The sequence below is a fragment of the Cucumis melo genome, chromosome 1 (assembly GCF_025177605.1).
Source record: "Cucumis melo cultivar AY chromosome 1, USDA_Cmelo_AY_1.0, whole genome shotgun sequence".
Lineage (NCBI taxonomy): Eukaryota > Viridiplantae > Streptophyta > Magnoliopsida > Cucurbitales > Cucurbitaceae > Cucumis > Cucumis melo.
In genome coordinates, this window is record NC_066857.1 from 19,359,206 (window position 1) to 19,373,240 (window position 14,035).

Sequence of the window (14,035 nt, forward strand, 5' to 3'; positions counted from 1 at the left end):
CACCCACACTTATTGACGTGTTAATATGTACACATACACAAATGGATGTGGATCTTACTGCACCAAATACAAGTATGGTTGGCAAGCCAGGCACTGAATGAGTCAAAACCAAGGTCATTGAAATCAGTGGACTTACACTAGGACATAGAATAAGGTCAGTGTTTAACAAAAATCTTGATCGTAGATCCAATTTAAACTCTGCAGCCATAATCTTGTTAGACTCTAAAATTGTAAGATATAAATGGTTAGTTTCCAATCCACAATAATATGGATAAGAAACTAATAATAGCTGCATTTTACAATGTTCATGCAACCACTTAACTTTGTGGCTTTAGTCATTTCTGTATTTTGTTTATTAACCAAACCCATTCCTCAACAGTGACTGCATTTTCTGAAGGTTAAAACTTTCTTAGCCTTGTAGTTCTAGGCTTTATTTGTTCTCCAGAATGAGAGTATAGGATTATGATACTTCAATCAAGATAGGGTCTGTCCAGGGACAATGCATGGTGTAATCTAAGGGTATGTTTGGTTTAACTTTTCAAGTGTTTAATTTTGAAACAAGTCATAGAAAAAACTTAAGTGTTGGGCAATCACTAAAAATAGTTTTTGAACCACTTTCCAAGTTCATTTTCAACCATTTTTTAATAATAATAATAAAAAAAGTAAATAAAAACGAATTTTTCGAAAAACATTTTCTTCTCTAGTCAATTTAAATAGGCCTTAAATACGTGTAAACATCAATTCTCCTAACTCATATGGTGGCATGAGTTAGTGCCTACGTACTTTTTGGTCTTGATCAGTTGTACGTGTATCTACTACATGCAATGCAATTAAGAAACTTTGTCGCCTGAAATACAATGCAACAATAAGGTATAAATACAGGTAGGCATAAATTTTATTTTCCCCAGCCTCCAAGCCCCATTCTCTTTTTATATCTCTAAAAGCATTACTTCACTTGCCTTTTGCTGCATTGACTTGGCTAAGAATATAATTCCTTTCCTGCTCATCAAGTAATATCTGCTGGGCTTTTGCCAATGCTGCTCAGTATCAACAAACTGATTTTAGTTGGATACTTCAAGTAAGTTCAGTTTAATAAAATTTAAATTGCCTCAAACACAAAATATTACATGCACGAACAGTTAAAATAAAATCTCAATGTCCTTAATGCAAAACATTGAACAGGACAAAATTAATATCATAAATAAAATACCTGCAAAAGCCTCTTTCGATTGTGGATGCTTACATTTATCGGGGTGAACCAGCAATGATAACTACAAGTAATTAGTCATTCTAAAGTCAATAAGATGATTGGCAAAAACTCGAAGACACGATTGTACAACCTATAAAACAAAACCTGCCCAAGACCAGATTTCATGCAGTACCTTACGATATTGTCTTTTCACCTCTTCTGGAGATGCGTCAAATGGTAACTTCAGATACTCAAATGGGTTCAATTTGAAGCAGGACAAGATCCTATAAAGAATGAAGAGCAATTGGAATATTTCTCACAAAGGTAAGTAGTTGCAGTAATGTGCAACAGCAACAAAAATATCAGACATTTAGAATGTGTAATAGAATCCATAAGGATCTATACCCTAAGGCAATCATTTAAAATAAGTTGATATCCAGAGTTAGTAAATACCGGTTTGATTAGTATTTTGTTTCCTTTACACCAAATCCAAATTAAGTTTGAGTCTGACAATGAAAACATAATAATGACTTGATTTTCCTATGAAGATCAGCAAGTAAATGAACATACAAGTTCCAGAACAATTCAAAAGAGTGGCTTGGATTCTGCCTCTTCAATCTTCAGTTTCTTGTTTCCTTTTTACAAAAAGCATCATTTAGAACCAAGTAAGGAAACACAAAGTATGACTCATAGGCTAAATCAATGTATTCAATACTGATTAATACAGTTCAAAGTAACCCAATCCCACCATTATCAAGGAAAACTACAGAAGAGAGAAAGAGACAGAGAGACTTCTTTTCTCTTTTGAAACTTCCGATTTGATGAAGCAAGTTATGCCTCAACGAAAACCCAGAAACCACACTTCAATTAGCAACAAGAATTAAATCTATTCCAAATACATCAATGAAACATGATTCAAGTTAGTTCCAAACGAAGGAAATGAAAAGAAAATACGGATAAAAAATGAAGCAGAAGAAGGTTTTTCTAGGACACGCCCATGAACATGACCTTTGAGGAGGAATGAAACTGACGACGACGACACATTACATATTCAAAAAGGGATGGAAGAAACTGACGACGACGACGGGGATGGAAGAATCTGATGTATGCTGGTGGTGGTGGCGGCAGCTGTCGAAGAAGAGAGGGAAGAAAGTGATGAGATTGAGAAGGGTGAAAGAAATTTGAGAAAGATGATTGAGAAGGGTGAAAGAAATTTGAGAAAGATGAAAAATAGTGTGTAGGAGGGTTTGAGAAAAGAGTAAAGTAAGAGAGAGAAAGTTGAATTTTTACCAAATTAAAAAATAAAAATAAAATAAAAATGGGCTTTAATGTCAGTTCAAAAAAAGCAGGGTGTTTAATGTCGGTTTTAAACCGACATTAAAGCTCTATCTTTAATGTCGGTTTAAAACCGACATTAAACATCCGCCTTTTGAAAAACGACATTAAAGCCCATTTTTCACTTTTTTCACCCGACATTAAAGACTAGATTTCTTCTAGTGAAGGGAATAAATTATATATGATACAATTAATAAAATGTATTTGATAGATTATAATATAAAATTTTTACGAGTGAAATTAATATTTGAATATGACTCAAATAATAATAATAATATGAATAAAGATTCATAAAATAACCTCTATTTTAAAATTAATATGGATTCAATTCATATTAGAAGCACTGTAAGCCATATGAGAGAACTAAATTATTAATTATATTACATATGATATAATATAAAGTTTGAAATATAATATGGTTTAAGTTTATATTAATTTTATTTTAATTAATATATATTTAATTAATAGAATAACTCCCTTGTGGAGGAAGAGGGATGGAGTTATTGGATAGCTTCATCCCAAGTTACAGATGTGGATTTTGACTTCTATCCTTTATTTTTTTATCTCTCTTCTCATCAAAATCTCTCAAAGTTTTTCACTCGGTGCAAATCAATATCACATAAGCCACCAACTCTCTTTATGATTTTCACATTGAGAATAACAAGGAAGAATTTGTGGGGTTTTTGTTTTTGTTTTTTTTTTTTTTTTTTTTTTGTGGTTTTTCAAATTGACTTCCACTTACACGACAATCATACGCTTCTGCTATGGGAGTGTTATTCCTTTGATACAAAATTTGTTTGTTTCTCCAAATAAATAATTAGTTTTAATTACGGATTGGTTGGATTGGCAACCCGAATAATCTAAATAGTATTCCCAACCTAACACACACACAAAATCTAAGAATATAATATAAGAATCTAGTCAAAATTTATATAAATAATTTAGAAAAATATAAATAAATTGCATACCACAAATATTTCAATTTGTTGAGACAACAAAAAGTGGAAGACAATTAAAGGGAGAAAAAATTAGGGAAAAAAAATTCTTTCAAGACATAATGATGAAAAATTGATAAAGGAATGGAAGAAAATGAGAACGACGGATAGATTTTGTGTGAAGCGATGAGAATTGAAGAAGAAGGTGGAGAATTTAAAAGGGAGAAGGATGAGTCTCAAGACACCCTCTTTCCCCAGAAAGTTTGTCCCTTTTGAATGGCTTCTACATGTTCTAGCTATTCTAAAAAGAGGAGGATGAATCTTGAAGATTTGCTCATATTTTCATGAGTTATGATTTTTCTGCGCTATGCATACTTAATAAACTTTGACTGCACGTCAAGTATTTGACACTCGATTTGTTTGTATTTTAAATACGTCAAGTAACCAATCTCTATATATATTTAAATAACTTAGGGAGAGTCATAAATTTTGCCCTACTCAACAGCATTATTTTACGATTAATTACAAAACAACATTATTAGTTTGGTAGTATATTCTAAAAAGAACGTAACACTACTAAAATAAAACTTCCTACTAAAACAACCAAATATTTGAAGTGACTATCAATATGATTAATTTCATTGAAAATCTAAGACTGTGTCCATATTTGTAAATGAAATAAAAGAAAGTGAGCAATTGGAGAAAATTACTTTAAAAAAATGTTAAAATCCCACGTCATAAAGTGGCCCACCACTAATTATAAATAAGAAAATACATTAGTTAAAAGCTACATTAAATTTTACACTAATTGTTAGCTTATAAAGTGACACCTATCATTCAAAAACTAAATCATTATATCTAAATACACACCCACAAATACAGGTGATTTTGAGTGGTTCACACATTTAACTTTTGAGTTGATCCAAAGTCTTTGCTTCCAATTCTCTTTTTGCATCCCCAACAATATTCTCTTAATTAAATAACTAATCAAATCCTATCCAACTTTACTTACATTATTCCTCGTTTTCATATAAAAAAAATTAAAATAAATTATTGGTATCTAAAATATCTATTTATTTATTCCCAAACATTATTTAATTTTAAACTAATATTAACAACTCAATTTCATTACGTTTTTTTCTTAAAGATTTTATTTTAAACACTAAACAAATTATTAATTTTTTAAAGAGTTGTTAGACAATAAATAAAAGACAAAAAATTGACACACATTAATTAAATAAAACAAAATAATAAATGTGTACAAATGATTGTTTCATTCAAAAAAAAAAAAACATAAAATTAATAACAAAAATGTATAGTTCACACGGCCCATTGAAATTAATTTTAGGTAAACCATTAATCAATCTAAAATTCAAAAGATACATAAGTGATTAATTGACTTCTCCACTAGAATAAAATCATTTTGAACGGTACTTATAAGGCCTAATATTTATAAAGATGGAAACATTTTTCGTTGCTAATAAGACTTCGATACTAAATGTCCATAATATAACATTCAACCAAACAAACTTTGGTGAGACAGACAATTAGAGTAGTAATAGAATTATGATAGGAAGTTTGATAGAGACATTATCCCCAATCCCCAAATCACATCATCCTCGTAGTTCCACTTCTATGTTTGTATCCTTATTCTTCTTCTTTCTCCATGGAAAATTACCAAAAAGCCTTTCAACGTCCTCCAAATTTTGTCCTCTTGTCTCCGGGAAAACCACATAGAAAAACAACCAACTCACTGCAGAGATCCCAGCGAAGAGGAAAAACGCACCGCCGATGGTAAGTGCATGGTACAGGGATAAGAACGTCATTGTTACTACTCCACTTGTAATTCTATTTGCCATTATAGCCACACTTACTCCTAGAGCGCGCAGCCTTAATGGGAATATCTCCGATGTGTACACTGCCGCCATAGGACCCAATCCTATTGAGAAGAATGAAACGTTTGATAGCACCATAGCTATACACAAAACTATAGCCCATTTGACTTTTTCCTGAGACCTATTGATGATTGTTAGACTGAATCCTAGGGTAGCCAGTGAAACTGTCTGCCCCGCCACACTTGTAAGGATACACGGTCGTCGTCCCATTCTGTCAAGAAAGAATGTAGCAACTAGAATGAAGGCAGTTTTGACAATTCCGACAGCCACTGTGGCGAGTAATTTGTGATCAGAGGAGGTGATTCCGGCCTTCTCAAAGATTCTTGGGCTGTAAAGAACGACGCCGTCGTTACCGGAGGCTTGTTGGAAGAAATGGAGTCCAATAGCGGCGATTAAGATATGACGGACGGGTGGAGTTGGGTGGATGAAGAGTTCTTTCCATACGCTTTCGCCTTTGGTGGTGGAGTTGGAGAGTGGAACGGTGACGTTGGCATCGTCTGTACGGGAGAAGTTTAGAGGAATTCCTGCGGCGAGTTTGATGTCAATGAGTCTTTGTTGTGATTCTTCAATGGAGACGGATGTTTTGTCGAGCACTCGCTTGGCTTCAGCGATTCGACCTTTCATTACAAGCCAACGTGGGGATTCTGGCATTATTAAGACAACTATTGCTAAGATGATTGAGGGAATCGCACCGATTCCTAACATGAAACGCCAACTCAAGTGAGTTGGGAGCTTGGAGAAGGCAAAATTTGACACATAACCCAGCAATATCCCCACGTTTATGAAAATCTGCAAACAAAATTTTAATTATTCATTAAATTTCTTATTAATTTTGAGTTAATCAAATAACAACTTTAATTAATACCTCAATTCATCTTTAACCCAATGTGTTTAGTAATCCTCTCTATATATTGCGTGTAACAAGTTGTAAGAATATTTAATTTTGTGTGAAATATCTTTCTAGACTTTCAACTTAGAAAGTAAGAGATGGTCATGGTTTACTAGATAAGAATTTAAAATTTTAGAAATACTTAGACTGGATTCTTAAAAATTCAAAATAAATTAAATTTAGGAGTATCCTGAAAAATAACAAAATGAACAAACTCTTTATACTTTGGAATAAAATCAAGAGTTTTTGTGATTTGGATAGAGTAAATAGTTTGTATTTCTTTTATTACTTTTGAGAAAACTTCATTAATTTAATTATCTATCAAACAAAATTATAAAAAATGAAATTTTATTGGATATAAAATTCAAAACTCAGACATTTTTTATGAATTCTCTATGAAGTTTTATCCTTTATTGGAGGGATTTCTTATTTTTCTAAAAAACTATACCTACAAAGGGACATATTTATATGAAATCAACGAAGAACAAGAAAAAAATAAAGAGAAAAGGCAAACGTATTAAACTTGATTTGACATTTTAGTCATATGATAGATGCTAAAAAAACAGTTTTAAAGATCAGTAGTCACAAAACATTTTAAATCCTATAAACTAAAAGAATAAAAATAACTTATCAAAATTTGCCTACTTTGATAAAGTTCACTACATCAACTAATTATTATCAAACTAATAAAAACAAAAAAAGCCTTTTCTTTTTTCTTCCCAGTTTATATCAAACGAGAAAGAAATATGGAACTCAAAAAGTTTATATGATTTAGAATAAAGGTGTAAAGTTGATATATAGCGATGGGACCTCCGGGAATGAAGTAAAGCAACCACGAGAGGCCGCCGGCGAAATCTCAGTCGTATAAACAGGAGCAATCAATGAGGCAAACCCGATTCCGATACCAGCGAAGAACCGACCGAACATGAGGAATGAATAGTTAGTAGACAAGCCCATAAGAATAGCTCCAACGAAGAAGAATGCTGCGGCGAGGCCCATGGTGTAACGGCGGCCAATCCAGTCGGAGGTTCTACCAGCGGCAGCTGTGCCTAAAATTGCGTAAAGACTTATAATCCCTACAAGAATTTCCAACTTCACGTCGGAGATCTTAAAATCCTTTTGAATGAAAATCACTGCTCCACTCATTACACCGATATCTGTCATAAAATCAAATTAATAAAAGACTTAAGCAGATAGATAGGTTACAGTAAAGTAAAGTAAAGTAAAGTTGAAAAGAAAAGTGAGATTATAAAATAAGACCGTAGCCGAGTAAGACGGAGGCCATGGAGGCCATGGTTGAACAAGCGAAAGCATAGTAGTTTCGTTTAGGTTTGGTGGCCGGAGGAGGAGCAGAGTGGTAGGAAATTGAGGAGGTTTCATGTTGCCGGTCAGACATGGGAGAAGAGAGAGAGAGCTAAAATGGGTGTGGTGGGGAAATAATTGAGGTTGTGAAGTTTGTAGTTACAAATACTGGTTTTGTATATTGAAATTTGAATAATGATAATAATGTTGATTACCTTTTTTGGGTCTTAAAGTTCATTATCACTTTAAATAAAATATAGATAGGGAAAGTACTAGGGGTGATTGGTATAATTGAGAGTCAATGCTACCTAAAATTGCATGTCCCTTTTATTTACTTTTTAGTAATCATTTTTGTTCTTACAAAATTATCTTTACATCATACAAAAAAAAAAAAAAAAAAAAAAAAAAACAACAACAACAACAACAACAATTTTTTTAATCCAACTTGTATTTGAATGGACTTTTAAATCACTTTATAACAAATATTCGAAAAATCAATCCAAATCTCTACCAACATTTTTATGGGCTAGAGTTGAAGTGAGTTGATACATATTTTATAGAAACATTTAGAGAAAAATCCTAATTTGGTAATGAAATTTCATAATTATCATAGATTCTCAATTTTTTACCTAAATAAAAATTCCCTTTTTTTAAGACTATTTTGTCCATATGATTATCATTTAATATATATCATTTTCGGATTTAATTGTAACGACCCAACTCCTTATACTGAATCGAAGTCATTACTAAATATAGAACAAGTTGTTTAAGTCATAAAATTTAGTAAAACGCATAAGGTTTGAGAAATTTTATTTATGAAAATCCAAACAAGGTAGTATGCAAAAATGAAATTCGTTCTAAAGTCCTACTCGGGCCCTATCTACAAAAAAATGGTAAATAGTGAAGAATACTCGAACTTGGGTACTAAAGTAAAAAACAAGGATAAGCGGAAGCAGAAATCCCTATGGCTCGCCACGGTCACTTCTGGTCGCTCGCCAGCTTGCCTTTGCCCTTGCCTCGTCCTCTACCTGAAAACATGACATGAAAAGAGTGAGTATAAAATACTCAATAAGGGACCCACTACTAGTCCCACTAGGTGCCTGTTAATTTCCTGTCAGAGTCCTGTAACTGGTACCCAATCTCTGGCACGTTCCCGAACACATGCAACATGCGCTCCCGTAGGAACGTAACTCTGGTCTTCGGTGTCCCGGGGGACACCTAGGACAGTCGGGATGCGAGGACCCCGTCGACTCACTCGAGTCATATCTATATCCATGCTAGACTGGTGTCCCGTCGGACCGCACAGTCCTCAATAGGTGGTGATCCCGAAGGACACCCATGCAGGTACGACTCTAACAGGTTAAGCTAACAGGTACCCTAATCGCAGTATACATACCCATGGCATCAACATATAACATAACAGATAATTCATCATTACTCTCTCCATCTCGACACCCGTCGTACAGCCATAACAGTTCTCGTCATCACACAACATGCTATGATATAACCATGTCATCATTTGCATCATACTATCATTGATTTCATGCATCGTACAGTCTAGTCCTCAACATGCACATTTGAAGGTATACGAAATCTCATAATTCTAAACATGGAGCTAGTAGTAGAATCTCTTACCTGGAGATTTACTTGACGAGTCCTAACCGCGAGGCAGTATGCTTTCCAAGCAGCAGGGCCCTAAATGGTTAAAGACAACGATTAAACCTAACCTTCAAGGAACAGAGATCCAAGAGTCATTTGAAGCAACTTACCCCAAAATCAAGGTTGCGCTAACTCCCTTTAAGCCGAGGGAGAATCCCACGCTGCAGCAGTTACTTGGTCCAAGACGTCCCTTAAGGAAAATAATCTAATTTAATTCCAAATTAAATTATTTAGTGCCCAAACCATTGAATCTTACTGGATAATGCCAAAATAATTAATCTAATTACCAAAATTGGATGAGAGGAGCCAAATTAGGCTTGGCGGCTCGGCTGGGAAGAGAACAGGGATCGACTCGGCTTGGAGGTTGAAGATCGGCTTGGCTCGCGGCGCAGACAGGCGCGGCTCGTGGTGCAGACAGACGCGGCTCGGCTCGGCGCAGAGGCTACGCACGTACGGCTCGCACGCGGGCGCTGCTCGGCTCACGGGTGCACGCGGCGCGGGTCGGGCTTCGGGTCGGAGGCACGCGTCGGTTCGGGTCGCGGAGCGGGTTTTCGGTCAGGTCGAATCTTTGCGCGCGAGGCGCTGGCTTCCGGATTTCGGGTGGCGCGACGGCTGATGGTGGTCCGGCTACCCACGGCTTCGCTCGGCGACGGCTGCAAACGAGCGTTTCGGCTGCGCTGCGTCGGATCGAAGCGGCGCGACTCGGCTGGCTGACGGGTTGGCTGCGGACGCGCGAAGGTGACGCTGACTCGGCTTCGGGCGATGCGAGAGACGGCTGCAGACACGACGCGGCGTGCGTAGCTACTCCTAGGCGTGCGGCGGCTTGACTCGTCCGGCGCGGCTGGGAGGGTGGTTCGGCTTCTACTGCGGCTGGCTCCCGAACGCTTGTGCTTGAACTGGCGGCGAAGGCGGCGGCGCGGGTCGACGGCTAGGGCTTCGGCGGCTAGGGTTTCAAGAAGAACTTTAATTGCTCCTCTCTTTTTTTTTGTTTTTCTTATGCACGGGTCCCAAGGCTGCTTTATAAGAAAATATCCTCTTTTTTTTTCTATTTCCTTTAATTAATTTGAAAACCAACCACCTCCTATGTCTCCAAATCTCTTGAAATTTTCCTTATTAACCCCAACTAGGTCCCCACATTTCTCCCTTAACCAACCAACTTTAGTTTAATAATAACTTCACCAATTATTTTCAAATAAAATACTTGTTATCTAAACAAAATAAAGATTTCAAACCTTATTTAATCATAAATTTCAAAATGATAAGGTTCTTCCAATAAATTTGAATCTTCCATAACCACACTTAAATATTAATGACAATGAACAAAATCGAATTTGTTGGGGCGTTACAATCTTCCCTCCTTAGAAAACTTTCGTCCTCGAAAGTTCTAATCCTCGAACAGCTCGGGGTACTGGGCTCTCATGTCCTCTTCTTTCTCCCACGTGGCCTCTTCCACTCCATGGTTCTGCCAAAGGACTTTGACCAGTGGAATTTCTCGACTTCGAAGCTTCTTGACCTCCCTTGCCAGGACCTCGACAGGCTGCTCCTCGTAGCTCAAGTTCTCGCTAATCTATAGTGGCTCGAAGTCCACCACATGTGTTGGGTCTGCGACATATTTCCTCAGCATGGAGATATGGAATACGTCATGCACTGCAGCAAAAGATGGGGGGTAGCGCCAAGCGATAAGCCACGGGGCCAATCCGCTCCAGTATCTCAAACGGTCCTACGAAGCGTGGACTCAGCTTCCCCTTCTTCACGAACCTCAGAACACCCTTCATAAGTGCTACCTTCAGAAAGACCATGTCTCCCACTTCAAACTCGAGATCCTTACGTCGTATATCAGCATAACTCTTCTGTCTGCTTTGTGCTGTCAGCATACGAGCTCGGATCTTCTGTATGGCTGCATTGGTAGTCTGCACTAACTCGGGGCCTAGCATCCTCTGCTCTCCAACCTCGCCCCAGCAGACAAGGGATCTACAGCACTTGCCATACAGAGCCTCGAACGGTGCCATACCGATAGTAGCCTGGTAGCTGTTATTATAGGCAAACTCCATCAGATGCAGATGAGAGTCCCAACTTCCTAAAAACTCTAACACGCAGGCCCGCAGCATGTCTTCCAAAATCTGGTTCAATCTCTCTGTCTGACCATCAGTCTGAGGGTGGAAAGCCGTGCTGAAGTCTAACCTCGTACCTAATGCAAGTTGAAGTCCTTTCCAGAACTTCGATGTGAAACGAGCGTCTCTGTCTGAGATGATGGATACGGGTACTCCATGTAGTCTCACGATTTCTGTCATATATAATTGCCCCCACTTACTGGCAGTATAAGTGGATTTCCCTGGCACGAAATGGGCCGACTTCGTGAGTCTGTCGACCACAACCCAGATCACTGTATAGCCCTTTAAAGTCTTGGGCAGTCCCGTAATAAAATCCATCGACACACTCTCCCACTTCCACCCTGGCACACTCAAGGGTTGCAACAACCCTGCTGGACGCTGCCTAGGTGCCTTCACCTGCTGGCACACCAATCACCTACTGACAAAGTCTGCCACCTCCCTCTTCATGTTCCTCCACCAATAGAAGCTCCTTAAGTCCTGGTACATCTTCGTACTCCCAGGGTGCATGGTAAACGGGGAACTGTGGGCCTCAGTCAAAAGCTCTGTCTTGACTGCGCTGTCTTCCGGCACACACAAGCATCCCTCAAACATAAGGCCATCGTCAGAGGATATGGAGAAGTCCTCACCTTGCCCTGTCTCTACCATACGACGCTTCTCGACCAAGTAAGGATCATTCAGCTGAGCAGCGATGATCTTTTGCCTCAAGGTTGGCTGAACTGACAACTGAGCCAACTGTGCGGTAACCTCACCTACTGAGACTGCAATCTCGGCTCTCTCAAAATCCCTGAGTAAGGGGGTCTGCTTGGTGATTAGCGCTGCTGAATGTGCAATCTTCCTACTCAGCGCGTCAGCCACTACATTTGCTTTACCTGGGTGATACAGGATCTCGCAGTCATAGTCTTTCACCAACTCGAGCCACCTCCTCTGCCTCATGTTCAACTCCTTCTGAGTGAAGAAGTACTTCAGGCTCTTATGGTCGGTGTAAATCTGTATCTTCTCACCGTACAGGTAGTGCCTCCATATCTTCAGTGCAAAGACTACAGCTGCCAACTCCAAGTCATGGGTAGGGTAGTTCTGCTCATGAATCTTCAACTGGCGGGAGGCATAAGCAACTACCTTACCTTGCTGCATCAGGACACAGCCCAGTCCCTTCTTGGAGGCATCACTATAGATCACAAAGTTTCCCGACCCATCGGGCACTGTCAGGACTGGTGCAGTCACTAGCTTCTGCTTGAGCTCCTGAAAGCTACTCTCGCATGCTGGGCTCCAGACAAAAGGGGTTCCCTTCCTGGTCAACTGGGTCAACGGGCTGGCTATACGTGAGAAGTCTTCCACGAACCTCCTGTAGTAACCTGCCAAGCCCAGAAAACTTCGAATTTCACTAACCGTGGACGGTCGAGGCCAGTTGGTCACCGCTTCAATCTTTGCTGGATCCACTGAAACTCCCTCACTGGAAACCACGTGGCCAAGAAGCGTCACCTTCCTTAACCAGAGTTCACACTTGGAGAACTTGGCATACAACTTGTTGGCTCGAAGAGTCTCCAAAACCTGGTGCAAGTGCTCCTCGTGCTCAGCCTCAGTTTTAGAGTAAATCAAGATGTCATCAATGAAGACTATGATGAACGAGTCTAGAAAATCCTTAAACACCCTGTTCATCAAATCCATGAACACTGCAGGAGCGTTAGTCAAGCCGAAAGACATCACAACGAACTCGTAATGTCCGTACCTCGAACGAAAGGCCGTCTTGGGAATGTCACCGTCCCTAATCCTCAACTGGTGATAGCCTGATCGCAGGTCAATCTTGGAAAAGACAGTGGCTCCCTGCAACTGATCGAACAAGTCATCAATCCTGGGCAAGGGGTAGCGGTTTTTAACTGTCACCTTGTTCAGCTCTCGGTAGTCAATACAAAGGCGCATCGACCCATCTTTCTTCTTCACGAACAATACTGAGGCTCCCCAAGGTGACACACTGGGTCGGATGAAGCCTTTGTCCAGCAACTCCTGTAACTGGACCTTCAACTCTTTTAGCTCGGCTGGAGCCATTCTGTAAGGGGCCCTCGAGATAGGGGCAGTGCCCGACTCTAACTCAATGGCGAAGTCTACCTCCCTAGGAGGCGGAAGTCCTGGGAGTTCGTCGGGGAAAACGTCAGGGTACTCCCTTACCACTGGTTCGGAAGATAGGGAAACTTCTGGCTCTCTAATATCCACTACGCTTGCCAAGATGCCCCAAGTACCTTGACTGAGTAGTTTACTAGCCTTCATGGCTGAGATGACCTTCGGTATACATACCATGCCTGCCCCCCTAAATTTGAAACTAGCCCCAGAGGGAGGGTTAAAGACAACTTCCTTGCCAAAACAGTCTATATTTGCATGGTTGGCTGACAGCCAATCCATGCCTAGTATCACGTCAAAATCCTGCATGTCTAACACTAGTAAGGTCACGTCTAACATATGATTCGCTACCTCTACCCGACATGCCTTTATTTGTTCTTTGGACAACAGGACCTCCCCAGATGGAGTAGAAACAGACAAAACACTACCCAAAGGTTCTACCTCCAAACCCACATGCTGAACGAAAACAGAAGATATAAACGAGTGGGATGACCCAGAGTCAAATAGCACAAAAGCATAATGCCCCAAAATTGGGAGCGTACCTGTCACCACTGTACCAGCTCGCTCGGCCTCCTGCCGAGTAGTGGCGAAAACTCTCCCCTGTTGGG

General features: G+C 39.2%; 1 protein-coding gene and 1 long non-coding RNA gene across 3 annotated transcripts; both read right to left on the reverse strand.

Moving 5' to 3' along the window:
- Positions 1 to 958: 958 nt before the first annotated feature.
- LOC127149102 (uncharacterized) lies at positions 959 to 1,482 on the reverse strand. 2 transcript variants are annotated; one of them, XR_007820438.1, is made up of 3 exons: positions 1,383 to 1,482; positions 1,211 to 1,271; positions 959 to 1,037 (listed from the first exon to the last, which is right to left on the reverse strand). It is a non-coding gene; the product is annotated as an uncharacterized LOC127149102 (long non-coding RNA). The 2 variants fall into 2 exon arrangements; XR_007820442.1 differs by having other exon boundaries at positions 1,037 to 1,055.
- Positions 1,483 to 4,775: 3,293 nt separating this feature from the next.
- On the reverse strand, positions 4,776 to 7,770 carry LOC103503087 (polyol transporter 5-like). Its single transcript, XM_008467255.3, has 3 exons — positions 7,504 to 7,770; positions 7,054 to 7,400; positions 4,776 to 6,143 (listed from the first exon to the last, which is right to left on the reverse strand). Exons 1-3 carry the CDS (start codon positions 7,637 to 7,639, stop codon positions 5,073 to 5,075), a joined length of 1,554 nt encoding a protein of 517 aa, XP_008465477.1. The 5' UTR covers positions 7,640 to 7,770; the 3' UTR covers positions 4,776 to 5,072.
- Positions 7,771 to 14,035: the final 6,265 nt, after the last annotated feature.

Bases quoted from the DNA above. Each gene is read 5' to 3' on its own strand.
- LOC103503087 (XM_008467255.3), bottom strand. From the start codon at position 7,639: ATGTCTGACCGGCAACATGAAACCTCCTCAATTTCCTACCACTCTGCT. The intron at 7,401-7,503 runs GTCTTATTTTAT...ATTTTATGACAG, and splicing joins CTCCGTCTTACTCGGCTACG to ATATCGGTGTAATGAGTGGA. The intron at 6,144-7,053 runs GTCCCATCGCTA...TTTTGTTTGCAG, and splicing joins GCTTTACTTCATTCCCGGAG to ATTTTCATAAACGTGGGGAT.